Source organism: Diospyros lotus, chromosome 2, assembly GCF_014633365.1.
Source record: "Diospyros lotus cultivar Yz01 chromosome 2, ASM1463336v1, whole genome shotgun sequence".
In the NCBI taxonomy this organism is placed as follows: domain Eukaryota; kingdom Viridiplantae; phylum Streptophyta; class Magnoliopsida; order Ericales; family Ebenaceae; genus Diospyros; species Diospyros lotus.
In genome coordinates, this window is record NC_068339.1 from 9,676,179 (window position 1) to 9,696,238 (window position 20,060).

A 20,060-nucleotide genomic window follows, 5' to 3' on the forward strand; every position below is an offset into this window, starting at 1 on the left:
ATAAAGTTATCTAATAAACGTCTTAAAGAAATTTTCATTTAGCTAGCTATAAATAAAATATAGGATAAAAGCAAATCAACAAACCATCAGGCAGGGTCAGACACAGATAATCTCAGCCTGCTGGGATTGTATTTATCCTAGGAGGGGCTGTGCCTTAAATCATATAGATATGCTTTTATTTATTTATTTATTGAAAGTCGTATAGCCATGCTTTAATAAACATGGCTCATAAGTCACTAAAATGATGAGAAAAATGGAGTCATCTTTTTTTTTCTTGTCCTTCCAAGACCATAGATCGAAGCACATCATTAATCTGGCATAAAACCTGAATTTAGCAATAAGAGTTTGGGCTAATGAGGTTACACTGGCCTTGGTACTGGATTCTTGAAATGGAAGGATTTCCAACTTGCAGATGCACAGGCAAGCAGACCATTTAACAGAATGCTAAATCCCAAGTGATGCTAAGGAAACCAAGTACAGCCAGAGTGTCCTTAGCCATGTGAACCTGGAAACAACCTGTCACGACTTGATCCTCCATTGGTAGTAGTTTACTGAGAGGATCTTGACATATATTATTACTGAGTATTGCCTTCAACTGACACTTTTGAGCAAGAATCCATGAGATTACACATCCTCTTGTCTCTCTGTCATTTATTTCCGGGCCATCTCAAGCAACTCTGGAATTCAGAGAGTCCTTGATTAACCCAGTTGTCCCCTGATTATTAGCCCTAGAGCGAACCCCGACATGTCAGGTATGTTCTTCTGGAACCTTGCTGCTCCAAATCCAAGAAGATGTAGCTCCTCTTTTCTTCTATCAAGAGTAATGAAGTATGGGCACAGGGACTTTTATGTCCTTAGAAGGATGGGATAAAATGATGAGTGCAATTTGGTTCACCCCCTTTAAAGGGGTGAACATAACCCGTCAAAAAACTAATGAAGCCCTCTCCTCTTCTCTCCTTTTTTCTTTTCTTCTTTTCTTTTCTTCTCCAACGAGTCTTTCATCGCCTTCCTCTTGTCTCACGTTGTCTCATCGCCTCTGGCATGCCGACCGCCGTGGAGAGGGAGGATACAATCGCTGTGAGATGGTGACGGCGAGAGGCTTGTTAGAGAAGAAGAGGGAAGGGGAGAGAGAAGAGATAGGAGAGAGGAGAGGAGAGAGAATGAGGAAAAAGGTTGGTATTCAAAACATTAGGCCCAAAAAATTGACAGGGTTACGTTCACCCCGTTAAAGGAGGTGAACAAAATCGCACTCTAAAATGATAATGCAAGGGACTGACACTGCATGCATTTCACAATCAACATAATTTTGCATAGTGTTCCTTCTGAGATAATACAGATTAGTGTGAATAGATTTTTGCACAAAGATGCACATTGCATCCAAAAATTTGAACCTGGTACTTAGGATACATAAATATAGCAAGTGACCTATAATTTCTCAAAAATTAACCAGACCAAAAAAAAAAAAAAAAATCCTGATAATCATATTGGAAACTATACGATTTGGCTCATTCTCACCTATAACTGAGGTAATAGAGGACAATATGGTACAAGAGCGGGATGCTTTTTCTGGGTTGCAATTGCAGTCGCCTATTTCTTGAAGATAAGCGTACCATTAGGTTTGGTCAAGTCTATGGAAGTTGATGATGATGAAGAAGATAAGGTAGACCAACCAAAATCCTCTTTATCCTCATCAAATGCCTTGCACAGAATTTCTTGGAGTTCCAGATACCGCTCCTTCTTCAGTTGCCTCTCCTGGGCAGACTCGTTCTCCATATAAGCTAGCTGTGATAAGTCGTCGGCATCCATGATTTTGTTGAGTACTTCTGAACACCGAGGGAAGAAACGCTTCCCCAGTTCCACTGCTCATACAACGAGAAAAAACAAAAATCAAAACAGAGTGGAAGAGGTTACATGCAATTTTACAATAGTATTCACATTCTAATAATTGATAATGCCAAACAGCATTATATCATATGATTTCAGATTATTTTTTTATATAAACAGATGATTCCGTATGGCGATTATGACATTGTGGTGAAAAACAGAAATTTTGAAATTCAACCCTCAACAGCATTTTGGGAACTTGGATTTGTGGGAGGAAAAGGAAGAACTGGAAAATAAATGTTCTTATGTAGGTATTTTGGCAACACAGCTATATCAATTATCTTCATTCACTGTCATCTCATCAAACTTCTCCATATAAGATGGTGTTGGAACTTTATCTCATTATTCTCTTGCTAGACCAAGAAAAATATTTTCTTGATGAGTCTGAGGGTTTAGGGTTCATGCCTGATGACATCAGGGTTTCAGATTCAATGTAGAAAGCACTTCAATTGAAAAAACAAACAAAATTATGAATTATTATTACCTGTTTTGGAGAGTGCTTTTAGCCTATCCAAATGCTCCTCTTTGATGATGAAAGGTGCATCATTCAAGTCCACAGTTGTCCTCTGGCCACCAGCCAGACTCGTAGAGTTGATGCCAGCCAATGTAAATTCTGAAGTACCATCCACTTGAGCAATATCCATTGCTACTTTGGCTTCCATGGGGAAGAGAAGCTTTGCTAATCCAACTGGCAATGGTCAATTAGTTAATATTAATCATCATAACAAGCCTGCACAGAACTACATTTTTTTTTAAGTCTTTACCAGAAAATAAGACAAGGATAGCAACAATGGGCAAACAGATTGAAAATACTGCATGTTTCTACTGCAGAAGAAACATTCTATCTGCTTGGTTCCCTAATAGCAGGTGAGCATAATTCCTGTAAAGACAGACCATGATGAGTTACTTAAAAGTAAAGGGCAAACAATTATTCTCTTTTATTATTGATGTTACTATAATTATTTTTTTATGATATTATTATTAGTCACACATTCCAAATTTTTGATCATTTGAAATTCACATTGACTAACAGTAACATATATTCATCTCATGTGGATTCCAGCTTCCATCACAGATCATTAATTACTTGTTCAAGAAAACAAAGCTTCCAATTAATGAATTATAGAATAGACAAAGAAATGGTTCCAAAAAATAATTTTATTGAGTAAAGATTTAGAACCTCCAGGAATTACAAATGATTATATAGGTTTAGAACATTTAAGAAATAAAAGAATGGAAAAATAATTGAAACAATTTATTTACCTATACAACACAATCCTTAAAATTTCTAGAGTCTGTCAGAACTGAATCTGACAAGGGAGGATTCTCCTCTGTATTGGGGAGAATTGGTGGGAATTGAAGGTAGGGAGGGAGAGGACAGAGAATAATGAGAGAGAGAATGAGAATTAGGCTGGAGAATGAGATCAATTCTATTCCAAGATGTTCCAATGGAGCAGGATCCATTGATATTTATACTGATCCAAGCTCAGAAACGGCACCAATTGGCTGCCTAAAATTCAAATATTACATATTATTTGAAATGGAAATAGGCCACAACTGCCTAACTGTAATTCCTGCCATCTGCCATTACAACCTTTGTCCCATGACAATTCTTAACCCCCCCCCCCCCCCCCCCCCCCAACTAGGACATTCCTTGCCCTCAAGAAATTTAGAGTATCCCCGCCGCCACCTTTGGAAATTGAGAGTTGGTCTAGGAGGTACTCCCATGTATTGTTCTCTGGATGTAGATTGGACCAACGCACTAAAACTTGTGTCACTTGGGCTCCTTGCCAGTAAATAACCCTCTTATCGATGATGGCCAAGGGTTTTGACTCTTCATGAGCTTCATTGAGTAGGTGGTAAGGCTGCACTCATTGGGCTTGCCCCAACTAATCCTTTTGAGTAGTGACACATGGAACATAGGATGTATTTGAGAGTTCTCAGGTAATTGAAGCTTGTATGTGACTTTTCCCACCTTTGCCACGATAGGATAGGGACCATAATACTTAGGGCTTAGTTTAGAGATCTGACCTTGGGCTAAAGCCTTCAAATGGGCATGCCTCAATTTTAAGTAAACCTTATCTCCTACTGCAAATTCCCTGTCACTCCTCCTCCGATTTGCAAACTGTTTAGCCTTATTTTTAGCATTAGCCAATTCATTTTGAAGCAAATTCAGCACATGCTGTCTGTGTTTGGATAGGAGTCCACGTAGCCACTGTAGTAAGCCTCGGGATGGTAGGCAGTAGGGGTGGTTTATATCCATATAGGGTCTCAAATGGGGTCATCTTGATGGAGCTATGGTGGCAAGAATTGTACCACCACTGGGTTAAGGACTACCATCAGTGCCATCCCTTAGGTTGTAGGAAACAAAGACATTGCATGTATGTTTCTAAACATTGGTTGACCCTCTCCATTTGACGATCTGTCTCCGAGTGATATGCTGATGACATGTGTAATTTTGTACCCAAACACCTCAACAACTCTTTCCAAAGCAGGCTGGTGAATACATTGTCTCGATTTGACACTATGGATTGGGGAACCCCTTGAAATTTAACCATTTGGTCCCAAAAAACCCAGGACACCTCTTGCGCTATGAATGGATGTGACAACCCTATGAAGTAGGCAAATTTGGTGAGTTTGTCCACTACCACCAGTACACAATCTCTTTCCTCCGACCTTGGCAATCCTTCTATGAAATCCATCAACAAGCTAGACCATGCTTTTGGGGTAGCTAAAAGCTGCAGTAGCCTAGGCATGGCAACAGTCTCATGTTTACACCTTTTACATGTATCACACTTGATGACATACTCTACTATCCATTTCTTTAGTTTTGGCCAATGGAATAGTTGTTTAACTCAGTGGCAAGTCTTTTGCATACCTGAGTGGCCTCCTAGGGAGGATCCATGCAAGGCTTGGAGGATTTACTCCTTTAGTTGCTCATTATCCCCAATTACCAATCTCCCTTGGTACCGCATTACCCCGTCGTTTAGTGAGAATCCTGGCTTGCTATCTGGGTCTATGATGAGTTGCTCCAATAATTCCTTGAACCATTCATCCTTCTCATAGCTGGCAATGATTTCCTGATACAATCAGGAATGAATGAGATGATTGATGCCATGGTTCCTTCTTCCACACACTGGGATAGGGCATTGGCAGACTTGTTCTCCCTTTCCCTCTGATATTGGATTACATAGTCTAATCCCATAAGCTTCATTATCCCTTTCTTCTATAGGTGAGAGTGCAACCTTTGTTGTAGCAAGAATTTCAAGCTTTCAAGGTTAGTTTTGATGTGAACTGACCCCCTTCCAAATAATGCCTCCACTTATCTACCGTAATCAACACTGATAGCAACTCCTTGTCATAAACACTCAACCCTTGATGTCTAGGTGCCAAGGCTTGGCTGATGAATGCCAGGGGTCTGCCCTCTTGTGTAAGTACTACCCTTACCCCCGAGCTACTTGCATTTGTCTCTAGTATGAATGGCTTGGTGAAATCAAGTAGACCAAGAGTAGGTACTTCACTCATGGCCTTCTTAAGTCGTTCAAAGGCCTCCTCTGCCTTATCACTCCAATTGAATCCCTTCTTCTTTAGTAAATCCATCAAGGGCTTGTTGATCACTCCGTAATTCCTCACAAACCTCCAGTAGTACCCAGTCAAACCCAAGAACCCGCTTTCACATTGGTAGGTCTTAGCCATGCTGTCATGGCAGCCACTTTCTTTAGATCAGTGCTCACTCTAGCACTAGATATCACATGTCCCAGGTACTCCACTTCTGTTGTGCATTGGGACACTTTGATTTCTTAATAAACAACTGGTTGAATCTAAGGACCTTTAGTGTGGTTCTCAAGTGGTCTAGGTGTTGTTGGAACAAAGGGCTATACACAAGGATATTAACGAAGAAAACTAGAATGAATTTTCTGAGGTATGGCTCGAAAATTTAGTTCATTAAAGCTTAGAATATGACAGGGGCATTGGTGAGCCCAAAAGGCATCACCAAAAATTCATAATGCCCATGGTGAGTGGTGAAGGTTGTTTTAGGTATGTCATTAGGATTCATGTGGATTTGATGGTAGTCCAATCATAGGTCCAATTTAGTGAAGATAGTGGCATGTTTCAATTCATCTAATAAGTCTTTTATGATAGTGATAGGGAATTTGTTTTTGACAGTGTGGGTGTTTAGCTATCAGTAGTCAACGCAGAAACGCCAGCTACCATCCTTTTTCTTAACAAGGAGTATTGATGAGGCATATGGGCTTTGACTGGGCCTAATAATGGACTTTTTAAGCATGTCCTTTATCATCCTTTCAATTTCTGCTTTTTGCTTGGGAGGGTATCAATAGACCCTTATGTTAACCGGTTCAGTGTTGAGTTTGAGGGTGATAGAATGGTCTAGGGGTCTGCTGGGAGGCAGAGAGTTAGGTTCCATGAATAGGTCCTCAAATTCAAGTTATTCAATCAAGTAAATCGAGTTCGTGCACCTTCTATTGGGGTGGAGGTTGGCAGTTGATAGAGAACCTCAATTCTCCTTCCTATTCTTGGTCATCTCCCATTGGCTCCACCACATGGATCGAAAAGAGTTGAGCCACCTATGCCCATTTACTTTTGAATATTTTTTGCAACTTCTTCCCTAAAATCATCTTGCACACCCCTGTTTCAGGACTGCCAGTAAGTGTCATTCTTCTACCTTCTTTTTCAAACATTAGTTCCATCTTATTAAAGTGAAAACTAATGGGGCTCACCCCCTTCATCCAGTCCACCCCCAAGACAATATCACATCCCCCAAGTTTGAGTAACCTTAGGTCAACTTTGAATGTCTCTCCATGCATTTCCTAACAGAATCCTACGCAGGCTGATTTACACATCACCTTGTGGCCATTTGCTACCGTCATCGACAGTGGTTGGGTTCCCGTTAGCTCGCAATTCGATTTCTTAGTTGTACTTTTGTTTAGGAAGCTATGTGTGCTTCCACTGTTGATTAAAACCATAAGTCTGCAATCCTCAGCCTTCCCTTCTACCTTGATGATCTTGTCAGTCCCTATTAATTAGTCCCCTTAGGGCATGGAGAGAGCTCTCTACATTTCCATCCCCTGCTAATTCTGCAAGAATATTAGTCTCTTCATCCACTACCTCTATCTCTTCTTTTCTTTTTCTCCTTCTAATAGTAGGAGCTATCTCTGACATTGATGCCCTGGAGTACACCTATCCCCACAATGAAAATATAAACCGACCTACCTCATCTGCTCCGTGATCTTCCCATTGGTTATTGGGGCAAGGATAATGGCAGTAGAGTTGCTTACTCCTTTCACCCCTTGGTTATTCCTCCCTCCCCCCCCCCCCCCCCCGCTAAATCCTTTGTTCCCTATTGAGTGACATCGGAGTTCATTCCCTTCATTTGCCATCTACGTTTCCTCATTAGAGCCTCCACTAACAATTCTTGCAATCTCACGCACTTCACGGCTTGTTTTATAGTTTTGGGGCTTGTAACATCTTCACGATGGGTCTCACTCAAAATCAACATGAGAGACTTGAGCCCCTCAAACCTCAGTTGATATGATCGAACCGATCCCTCTTGCCTTAGCTTATTGAACGCCTCCACAACATCCAACATATTTCGATCTCCAAATCATTCACACAGATCCTCCACAAATTTTGCCCAACGGCAACCTTCCTTAGCTCTCATCCATCATTGGAACCATGCATCTCTGGCATGATTGAAATAGGCAGCTGCAAGAATCACCGACTATTGTTCAGATATATTGTAAACAATGAACATTCTCTTACACCGGCGCACCCACCAGCTTGGGTTCAATCCATCGAACATTGGGATTTCTAGCTTCCGCATTGGGAAGCCAGGCTAATTATGAATAGCCCGAACACTTTGCCTCATCTCCATCATGTTCTCCCCTACAACTGTCGAATCAACCTCGAATTTTGAGGATTCCTCAGTTCGGTGGGCATGTCCTTGCCCTAGTAAGATCGAATCCGATCTCCCCCTGGGAGGAAATTCAGGGGAGAGTCTTACCTGGTTGTGGCTTGTGAACAACCACATGAATTGTCGCATCTAATCTCTCAACTAATTGTTCTGTTCGCAGCTCTCTTCGTGCCATCGTTCCATAGCCCCATTGATTCTTCTCTCCACCACCAATTCCATCATCGACTCTATATTTCCCATCTTGACCTGCATGTATGCCACCATTGTTGTGACTTCTTGCAATTGAGCCTCTATCAATTTCATGTGGGTGTTGTCGGCCATCATAAGAGAGAATGGAGATCACTGCCCAAGACCATGCTCTAGTATCAAATTGTCAAAATTAAATTTGACTAGGGAGAATTCTCCTTTGTATTGGGGGGAATTGGTGGGAATTGAAGTAAGGAGGGAGAGGACAGAGAGTAATGAGAGGGAGATCGCGAGAGAGAGAGAGATGAAAAATGAAATCAATTCTATTCCAGGATGTTCCAATGGAGCGGGATTAGTTGATATTTATACTGACCCAAGCTCGAAAAAGGCACCAATTGGCTACCTAAAATTCAAATATTACATATTATTTGAAATTGAAATAGGCCACAACTGCCTAACTACAATTCCCGCCATTACAACCTTTGTCCCATGACAAAGTCATCTATAAATTTTTTCAAGATTCTTTTCCTTTCCTTCCAATGATTTTTCTTTAACCCCCTTTCAATCCATTATCACTGTCTTTTATGTGATCTATTAAAATTCAAATTAGCTGATTCTTTTATATGACGCATCTTTGAAGCACGAAAATAGCTCGAAGATGTCATTTTAGCGTTTTTGAATTGTTTCCCATTTTGGAAACGAAAAATATAGCCCGAAATGTTTCCCTTATGTACAATTTGTGGAAAGAGAATAAGAAAATAATTAACAATTAAATCCTATAAAGAAAATGGTATGAGTTAAGTTTTTTCTATAAGAAAATGATATCCTTATGTTTATTGTTTATGATTGAACTATTTTTTATAATTTTTTATATTATAAATTATATTTACAAAAAAAAAAACTTCTATATTTTTTTAATTTACACTTTACCCTGCATTTTCATTTCCTACTTTTTTGGAAAAATATCGTTTCCTCGTTTTCGTTTCGTCTAAAAAACGTTTCTCGTTCCCGTTTCCGTGCAACCAAGTGACACATCACCTCTTCATTTTATGTGATAATCTGTCATTAGATTAAAATTAATGTGCTAACAAATGCCCCCTCTAATTTGTAAAAGATTTCCTTGCGTGGATTGTGATAAATTTTGGGCACAAAATAGAAATTTTTTGGGAATTCATAGATTTATTTCTTTTGCTTTTCCCTTTAGGATTGAGGTCTATGGCTTTACTTGGTTCCTTATTTAATATATTAGATTATTTTTTTATTATCATCAGGTGAGTTAAACTTTAGTTTGATTACCTTAATCTGAATTAAACATTTTGGCATGGCTCTCACATCCATATAAGCATAGATAATAACAGTAACATATTAATGCCTTGTTTCTAAAAAAAAAGACAATATATATAAATTAAAGCCTTGCTCCAACTAAGTGGATTTAGTTACATGAATTCTAACTAGTCAATTTTCTCTATCCATGACCATTTTGTAAGGCAATTATTTCTCATGTCATGCATGAGAGTTTCTCACCATTTTCTTTAAGTCTTCATCTACTTCTTTCTCCATAAACTTCTTCACATACAAGCATACATAGGTTACACAATTTTTATTGACCATTGAAACTTTGTGCCTTAGTCTATTGCATTCTTCTTTTTTAAGTCTTTGACTTCTTCCTACTTTTTATTAGGTATTTGGCCTTTTTTGATTAAAGAATATGACCAGAAATAGAGATGGTTGGATGTCAGAATTCATATATTAAAACTTGTGATTGCTGTTGTTGTTGACCTTTTTCAATATTTGGGAAAGCTAGTATCTTTCCAACTGTTGGTAACCCCTTCCTCGAGTATTTTACTTTCTTCATTATTTGAGAAAGCTAGCACCATTCTTTTGTGGGCAAATTTTCCCTTTTTTATCTTTCATCCTATGTTGGGAACTAGAATTCATGCAAGGAAAAGAATAAAAAAGAAAATTGAGTGTTCTTATGCATATGCATAAATATATTATTCTCTTTACATTTCCCATCCGTCAAAAAATCCTATTTCCAAACATAACGTTAGATTTTAACTTCTCTTTCTTCATTAGATCTTTGGCTCGGGGAAAACTAGAACCCCTATGTGAGTAAGTTGCTTCATTAAAAAAATCTTAATAACCCAATTGATATTTCTAATGCACAGAAGAGACATTAAGGCTATGTATTTAATATACCCATGGTTGATCAAATCTTATGATTAACGATAGTTCTAATAAAGATCCACTTGGATAAATAAAAAGAATAACAATAATAATAGTAGTAGCAATAAATATCTTTTAATCCTAGAATTTGTTCAAAGAAGAAAGAATTTTAGACACGGAAGGATGCCAGCAATCTCAAAAATGAAGAAAATATAAAACCTAATAAAAAATAACTCAAAAGGCTCACAAAAAGGAAAATTTATTCCAGAAGCGAAAGATACTAGCTTTACCAAACACAAAGAAAGTCAGAGACCTAGTCTGACAATAGTTAGTTATTAACTTTAATACAGTACACCCTGTTTAAATATCTGAAATAAGAATAACAGGGTTATGATGCTCAGAAGCATCTCTTTTGGAACCAATTGCAAAGGTTATGCATCAAAGCCCATTTAATACAAAACTTAAAGAAGTCAAAGTTCGTTTATGATGCTGAAAACTTGGCTATTATTTTATTTTTATTTCTATTTCTAATGGTTGTCTTTCTCTTTTTGACAAACTTCTAACGGTATTCTATTTTAATAGAAAAACTTATCAAGTTTTCCCAGATGCACATGTTGTGGATTTAGACATCAAAATTGAAAAAGGTGTAGTATGTAAAAGAAGTTAAAACTATGGATTAAGTATAAACTCTGAAGCAGAGATACTTGGCTGATATAAAAGAACTTTAATGTTCAAAACATAAAGAGTCCAAGACAAGCAAGATGTGAAGGATCCCAGTAAAATAAAATGGAAGGGGTACAAAGGAAGACCTGTTTCATTGGATAGATATGAACCAAAGCAAATTCAATGGAAAGCAGAATCAATATTTAGAACACTATGGACACTAGGATTCTAATCCTGTCCTATAATCAAGAGCATGCAAAAGTCTATTAGAAGGCTCAACCAGATAGAAATGATTATCCTATATCAGCGATAAATGCACCAGCATATTATTCTCAGCCCTTCACAATGCGAATAAAGGAAAATCATAATTACACTAATCTCTGGTACTCTTTGCTGTCCTATGTTTAAAGTAATATGTTTCCCTTTTATTCTTTTTTTTTTTCCCCTTTTTTATGTGATACCCATTCAGGATTTTTTTTTTTCCGCTTGATAAAAGAAAGGTGGGGCAGCCAGCATAGCAACCCCCTTTGGACGTGACCATGAGAGCCCTTCCTCATTGGGGAATGTCTGGTTTGAGCCATAGTTACTATCAGAAAGACGAGTCCATCACCCTAACCCCACCACAACACGGACCCAAGCCCTATATCCACTGCTATTTTTGGCATCATAGGTCTAGGTCATCCTCCTACAAGCAAGATGGGTTTAAGGTCTGAACCCCAGACCCCCCAGACCTAGGGGACATAGGAGAACTCTTGAACGGCACCCAGTCAGGGCTTCAAATTATTATAACAATTATACACCTCATGATGTCCATGTTGAACAAGTAGTTGTACCATGTATTAGTCTTGTCAGAGAACACTGCAGTTGATACTAATACCTTACAATGCATGTTCCCACATTTAGAACATAAAGAATTCAGCATGCCAAATGTGCACTGCAGGAATTGGTCAGTTCTCAAATTTCAATGCAGTGAAGTGATAACATTAATATGCTATTAAGCAAGCAGAAATGCATAAAAAGCAAAGGAGAAAAATAAACAACAAAAAAGGAAAACTGCTACTGAAACATAGTAATCCATAATCAGGCTAAAGGAAATAGAGGAAGTTAAGAGATTAGAGTGTGACTTACCTCTATTTTCAAGATATAACAGTTTCATTCGCAGATCATCACCAGCCATTGCAAGAGAAAGTGAAGCTTCACTTGGTAATGGATTTCTTCTTTCTGCTTGCTCCAATATCTCTATGCACAATAGATCCCTGGGAGATGCTTTTCCTTCCTCAGTAGACTTATGGTAATTCACAGCCCTGGTGAGCCTCTTTGAGATCTGAATTGCTTTTCTACCATCAGGTGTCCGATCGGCTGGTCGGGCTCCTTTAGTTAGAAGAAACACTATAATTTTTGGTTCTCTCCTCATTGCAGCAACATGCAGCACAGTGTAGCCCCTTGCATTCTTGTGGTTAACATCAGCAATTCCAAGATCAAGAAGTTCCGTCGTCGTCTTCACATCACAATATGCAACAGCATAGTGAAGCGCACACGCATCATCTAGAGTAGTATGCCCTTCTTTCAGAAGCATCCTGACTAACTCAACATCATCTGAATCCAGAGCCCTATGTATTCTTTTCACATGTTTATCAGGGAAGCCACAGTTTTCAGGCACATGTAAACCAATTTCTATGCGTGAATCAACAATTTGTTTGACAATATGTGGGGACAAGGTTTTATCAAGAGTTATGATATCAACATCAGACCTGACAATATTGTGAATGCACCTTGTTAGCAGTATCTCACATGCTTTACCACAAATGTGTGCAACAGATAAAACCACCAAAATATCATCTGCTGTAACCTTGTCAAGAATATCTAGCAGGTGCCTCTGCACAGAAAGACAAGATAAAAAGATAACTCAGAAAATAAACACCGCAAACAAAATGCCATCTTCCCTATGTGCTGTAGTTAGACAGACTTGCAGAGGCTAGACTAATATTGGTTGATTCTTGTCCCAATCCTCCACAATACCTTTTATGATATACACCAACAGTAAATCCATCACATCCTAATCATTGGACCATAGATCACCAAGTATATCACCTTGCATATCCAAGCTGATTAAAAGCTGCTGTGCTTAAAAAGCAAACAGTACCAAACAGCCTCTATATTGGATATCATCCTAGATGATTGTGTCATAGCTTAGGGCCCAATAGATACTGGTTAATTTTGACATTAGCACTTGCAACTTCATTTATATGTCATGCCACCAAAATTTTAGCTTAATGTCGTGTCCTGTATCAATTGGAAATAATCGCCATAGTAGTACATAAAGTATGTCATAGACCAAGGGTATGGTTGTAATTAGAGGTGAGTAGGGCATTTATGTAATAAAATAGTGAAAGGCTAATTCAAAAGGCGCGCGCATGAGCAAATTTCCTAATTGCCGCGCCAAGTCTTGTAATTCCTCTATAAATACCAGATAAGACGAGGATGGAGATTCATGTGAGGATTATTCCACAGATTCATTTCCCTCTATTTCTCAATTCTCTCATCTCTAGTTCTACTCTCTAATTTCTCCTTATTTCTCCTTCTCAATCCTTTCCCGCCTCTGCTCGTTCTTCCAAATTTACGGAAGAATTCCTACTGTCAGATTAGTACCTGACATTTAGTATCAGAGCCGACGACCTGGTAGAGGTGATGGCTGACGGTACGTGTGCGAAGCAGATGGAGAATAGATTGGACGCAATCGAATTAGGATTGCGACAGCACCAGGAGCAGGTGGATGACAAATTGGAGACGATGGAATTGGGAATTCAGAACACTCAAGAGGAGATCCACCAGAGTAGATCAGAACACACGTCCACATTGGATCGAGTAGTGAACGGAATTCGAGAAGAATTCGTTGGACTCAGCTAGCAATTGACGGCAGCTTTGAGCATGTTTGCTCGGCAGGCGAATGTCAGTTTGCCAACTGATTTTCCTCCGAGGACAACATTAGCACCTATCCTAACTTCACCGATGAACAAACCGCAACCAAAGGAGCCAAGGTGTGGAGAAGATCAAGTTGAATTGGGAGAAGGACTGAACCATAGGTGTTATGGAGGGATCAATCCACCCCATTCCGGTCCGAGAATGGAGATTCTGGCCTTTGATCGGGACAAACTGAGGTGGTGGATACACCGATGTAAATAGATGTTCTATCAACATCGAGTTGTTGAAGGTGATAAGATATGTATGGTTGCTTCCTACTTAGATGATGTGGCGGATGCATGGTTCCAAAATTGGAGCCATGGTAGGATGGATTTGAGTTGGCCAGAGTTTGTTAACCAACTGTGCCGAAGGTTTGGAAAGAAGACCAGATCTGATGTAATTGAGGAGTTTAACAAATTGAAACAAAATGGAACGGTGGAGGAATACCAAACTAGATTCGAGGAGTTGAGGTTCTTACTCTCATTGTCTCATCCCTAATTAGATGACGAATATTTTGTTTCAAGCTTTATCAATGGGTTGGAGGAGTTAATTAGGCCGACAGTTAAGATGTTGTACCCCACAACTGTGGCACAAGCGGCTGAACAAGCTTGCCTACATGAGCTATCAATGGAGACCCTTGCTAGGAGACATAGGTTGTCGTCTAAAAGAAGCAGGGAGGATCACACCTATGGGGGATATCACAAGGGTAATAATTCAGAATGGCTGAGAGGAGGACCCACAAGTAAGGTCATTCAACTTACTGTATAGCCAAGGAACCTGTCGATGGACCAAAAGAGACAGTTAGGGCTACGTTTTCGTTGCAGAGATAAGTATGGGCAGGGCCACCAGTGTAAGAAACTCCTCCTAACTATGGAAGGACAGGAGGTAGAAGAAAAGGAGGAAGCTGGGATAGAAGGAAATGAAGAGGTTTTGGAGGGGAACGAAGGGGGTGAAATTTCCATGCATGCCTTGCAAGGCCAAGCAGCTGGTAGGGTCATTAAGGTGAAAGGGTTGGTCTGAAAAAGGAATCTAGTAGTGTTGATTGACAGTGGCAGCACTCATAGCTTCCTAGAAGAGACAACCGCCAACAGCTTGCAGTGCGACCTATAAGAAACTCCCCCTCTATTAGTCCTAATAGCCATGGGACTAAGATGGTAAGTCAATTCAAGAGCATGGGATTCAAGTGGCTAATGAGCGGGCGTGAATTCTCGGCTAATTTGAGAATACTCAAGCTAGGAGGGTGTCATGCTGTTTTAGGGGTAGATTGGATGAAGACAATAAGCCTCTTTGTGTTTGATTTTAACACCCTGGAGGTTACCTTTAACTGGGAGGGCTAACAAGTGACTTTACATGGGAGTCAAGAAACTGGGGAATGTAAGGCCGTTTCAAGGAAAAGAATTCAGAAGCTAGTGGAACAGGGAAGTACAACCGTAGGACAACTACATTCAATTTATGTTGTGGATGTTGGGGTAAGGGCAATTGGAGATCAAAAGCATGCCTCACACATGGACAATCCCTTGAAAGCTGAGGACAGTAAGGTACACCCACTTAGACCCATTCACAATTTGTTAATGGAATTTGAGGATTTGTTTGCCACACCCCAAACCCTTCCACCCTATCGAATCCTTGACCACTCCATTCACCTTAAAACCAACAGTAAACCAATAAACCTAAAAGCCTATCGATACTCTCCTATACAAAAGGCAAGAATAGAAAAACTTATAAGAGAAATGATGTCCAAAAACCTAGTACAACCAAGCCAAAGCTCATATGCCTCACCAGTCCTCCTAGTAAAAAAAAAAGATGGCACTTGGAGGTTCTATGTGGATTATAGGCAGCTTAACTCACTAACCATCAAGAATCAATTCCCTATTCCTATTATTGAAGATCTGTTGGACGAATTAACCGGAGCATCCATTTTTTCTAAGCTTGATTTGACCTTCGGTTACCACCAAATCAAAATGAACCCAGTTGATTGCCCTAAGACCGCTTTTAGAACCCATCAAGGGCATTATGAATTCTTGGTAATGCCATTTGACCTAACTAATGCTCCTGCTACATTTCAAGCATTAATGAACCATATATTTGCTCCCTATCTGTGTAAATTCGTATTGGTATTCTTCGATGACATCCTCATATACAACTCCACCCTAGACCAGCACCTATCTCATCTCAAGCTGGCATTTTAGATCTTTAGATTCCATAAATTGTATGTGAAAAGGACTAAATGTTCATTCGCAAAAGAGAAGGTTGAGTACTTGGGCCATGTCATATCTGGACATGGAGTTAGTACCGATCCTCACAAGATTGAAGCTATGAAGAGTTGGCCCTAACCTAAGACCCTAAAGGACTTGAGAAGATTCCTAGGTCTTACCGGGTACTATATACGGTTTATAAAAGGCTATGGGGTGATTAGCAAGGCACTGACCAATCTGCTAAAGAAGAATAGTTTTGGTTGGGGACCGAAAGCAGAGGAAGCATTTGAATCTCTTAAAGCAGCCATGACTCAGGCCCCAACATTAACTCTACCAGATTTTTCCAAGGAGTTTATTTTGGAAGTAGACGCCTGTGACACTGGTATAGGGGTTGTGCTTAGCCAAGAAGGAAGACTGGTGGCCTATCTAAGTCAAACATTGGCCCCAAGGCACATGAGGTTGAGTATATATGACAAGGAGTTGCTAGCAGTATTAATAGCTGTGGAGAAATGAAGATATTACTTAGAAGGCAAGAAATTCACCATTAAGACAGACCATGAGAGTCTGAAATTCTTATCCCAACAAAGAGTACATAATCAATTACAAAGAAAGGGAATTACCAAACTCATGGGATTTGACTTCATCATTCTCTACCGTAAAGGGAAAGAGAGCAGCTGATGCTCTGTCAAGGAGAGATGGCTCAACCTCCTGTCAGGCCATCTCGGCCTTAGTTCCGGATTGGGTGCAAGACATTACCCACAACTATGACCAGACTCCTTGGATCAAAGATTTGCTTACTAAGATCTTAGTGCAGGCAACTTCTGACCCTAACTACCAATTAAAAGGTGAACTATTGAGGTTCCAAAACAGAGTGGTTATTGGGGATGACGAACAGTTGAAGAAAAAGATCCTCCAAAGCCTGCATGACTCCCCCATAAGTGGGCACTCAGGACTCAATGTAACTTACCGGTGGGTCTGATAGCTTTTTTTGCTGTAAGGGGTTAGAGAAGGATGTGACAAGGTTTGTTATGGAATGCACTACCTGTTAAAGGTGCAAACATGAGCACATCCCTTATCCGGGCCTTCTACAACCGTTGGAAATACCGTCCCAAGCATGGGAACTGATTTCAATGGACTTTGTCGAGAGATTACCAAAATCAGAGGGGGCTAGCACTCTATTGGTGGTGGTGGACAAATTGACTAAATTCAACCATTTCCTCACATTGGCTCATCCATTCACAACCACTGAAGTAGTGAGGAAATTGATGGACTCGGTCTTTAAAATACATGGCTTACCTAAGGCTATAGTGTCAGATCATGATAAGATCTTTACCGGCCAATTTTGGAAGACCTTATGCCAGGGGCTAGGAATCAAGCTACATCTTTCCTCTGCCTATCATCCTAAGACAGATGAGCAGACTGAGAGAGTCAATCAATGTCTCGAGACTTATCTTAGGTGCTTATGTGTCTCCAAGCCAAGAAGTTGGAGTGGATGGGTAGCTCTGGCCCAATTGTGGTATAACACCAACTATCATACAGCACACAAAATGACCCCTTTCAAAGCTCTGTTCGGATACCTACCCCCCCATCATTCTGGCTGTAATGCACTATTCTCCCACGGAAACATCAACTGATCAGTATCTGAAGGACAGACAGGAAGCTCTACTAACCATTAAGCAGGAATTGGCCCTAGCAAGTCAACGAATGAAGCAGTTGGCGGATAAACATCGAATAGAAAGGCAGTTTGAAGAAGGAGAGGAGGTCTATCTAAAGGTCAGACGGTTGCAACAACACCTTTTCCGCAAAGGGCCAATCTCTAAACTCAGTCCCAAGTTCTATGGGCCATTCAAAATTTTGGCTAAGATGGGTTTTGTAGCTTACCGTCTCCAGTTGCCTGAGGGAGTGGGACTTCATCCAGTGTTCCACGTCTCCCTTCTGAAGAAGTCTATTGGTCTGGCAGACATAGCAAGTAGTACACTGCGAGTACCGATTGAAGACATAGAAGAAGAGGGTGAGCCCTTGGCAATGCTTGACAAAAGGGTGATCTACAACGACACTGCTCCATTGACTCAAGTCCTAGTGCAGTGGTCTCACCTACACCCGAACACCACCACTTGGGAGTATCTCCCTGACCTCCTACAACGCTTTCCTAGGATGACAAGGCTACTTTAATAGGCACACGCATGGGCAGATTTCCTAAATGTCGCGCCAAGTCTTATAGTTCCTCTATAAATACCAGATAAGACAAGGATGGGGATTGATGTGAGGATTATTCCACAGATTCCTTTCCCTCTCATTTCTCAATTCTCTCGTCTCTAGTTCTACTCTCTAATTTCTCCCTATTTCTCCTTCTCAATCCTTTCCCACCTCTACCCGTTCTTCCAAATTTACGGAAGAATTCCTACTATCAGATCAGTACCTAACGAAAGTCTTGGGTGAGACACACCTAATAGCAATTTCTTTTACAATGTGAACCCGTGACGAAGTAGTAGCAAGACCTAAGTGTGTCATTATACTATTTGTCATTGTGGCCACTACTAGAAACACTAGAATTGAGGTAGCCTCAATCCAGCACCTTCACACTCTAGTGGAGTGGGAGACTACTTGACTAGGGTATCACTTGATTGAGGAAGGAAGAATGTCATCCTTCTTCAGCTGGAGATGAAGTGTCACATTAAGCTAATCTAACATTTTCTTAGAAATCTGAAAGTACTTAAATTTTCTTAACGTACACATGGGTTTAAAGCCAACTTTTCTAGACCTAATTCACTGCCAAGGTACTATAAGTTCATAACAAACTTGAAAATTATTAGAAAAATCCAATTATTTGATATATATGAACCGAATTCACCTAGTATAGTCTTAAAAACCCAATGTATGTATGTATGTATGTAAGAGACAATTTTCATGGCATAGGACTACAATCAAGAGCAAAAGACTAATACCACTCCTGTTCAGGTTAGCGAGACCCGTGTTATAGACCTGATTGGTTTCTAAAACCGTTTACTGCTTAAGATCATAAACTCCTCTCATGTTCCTATAGTTCTTGATCCCTGAAAAAATATCTATTTTTTTGAACAAATCTCCCACAAATATTATTGGAAATTTCTGGGTGCAATAATGTCTTTCATGTCACTGAGCGGCTATCAAAGTCCTTCATAAATGTTAAACACTAAAATAAGAAAGAGACAATTGAGTTACCTACCAGTCAAACATGCAACGGGAAAAGAAGAACGAGTGTCAGTTTAATATCCGAAACTGAAAGAAGCTAATTAAACAGAGCTATTTACCTGATAAAGCGCAACCAGTTCAGAAATCTGAAAAGTGGAAGAAGTATATAGGACCTGGACCATAAAGTCCACCACAGGCCGACAAGCGACGTGCGAACACTCGTCGTCGACGCAAACACAAACGCCTTCCGGCAGCGATCGCACCTTTCCGCTATACAAATACACCAAAACAGCGACCAAAGCTTCGAAACCGACCTCCAAATCCTTGGCCAACTCCTTCAACTCCAACCTCACAGCTTTATCTCTGTTCGCGCCAAAGACGGTCCTAAAGAACGGGCTTCTGGCGGACAGGATGCAGCGGTGGACGGCGACTTCTCGGCCGTCGGCAACGGCGATTTTGGCGTCGGCGAAGTAGTCAAAATCCGGCGAGGAGTCGAAAGCCGATTCGAGGTTGTCGGATAGGCGTACGAGAGGGGCGATTTCAGGCGGCGGGAGCGGGGGAGTATGCGATTCGGTGTTGGTGACGCAGCATATGCTGCTGCTCCCGCTGAGATCGTTCGAGTCCGAGCCAGCCATGGTCCAAAAGACTTACAGAGAGAAGGTGTAAATATTGGAGAGACGGCAGAGAAGCCCCGTGAAGAGAAAAGCAAAAAAAAAAAAAAAAAGAATTACAGGCAGCTGGAGATAATGCTCTCTCGACGTTCCTCTCACCAACGGTTGACTTCTCATTTATGTCTTTAAATTTATATTAATGTTTTAATTTTTTTTAAAATAGCATTCAAATTCCTTTTTTAATTTTAATTATAAATAATTTTTTATTATTTTTTATTTATATTAATGATC

General features: G+C 40.1%; 1 protein-coding gene across 2 annotated transcripts; it reads right to left on the bottom strand.

The window, feature by feature from the left end:
- Positions 1-1,320: 1,320 nt before the first annotated feature.
- LOC127795107 (BTB/POZ domain and ankyrin repeat-containing protein NPR1) lies at positions 1,321-19,856 on the bottom strand. Of its 2 annotated transcripts, XM_052326562.1 has the most exons (5): positions 19,278-19,856; positions 12,583-12,707; positions 11,960-12,450; positions 2,369-2,572; positions 1,321-1,859 (listed from the first exon to the last, which is right to left on the bottom strand). In XM_052326562.1, exons 1-5 carry the CDS (start codon positions 19,791-19,793, stop codon positions 1,588-1,590), a joined length of 1,608 nt encoding a protein of 535 aa, XP_052182522.1. In that variant the 5' UTR covers positions 19,794-19,856; the 3' UTR covers positions 1,321-1,587. The 2 variants fall into 2 exon arrangements, with proteins under 2 accessions (XP_052182522.1, XP_052182521.1); XM_052326561.1 differs by having other exon boundaries at positions 11,960-12,707; positions 19,278-19,855.
- Between the last annotated feature and the right edge of the window lie 204 nt (positions 19,857-20,060).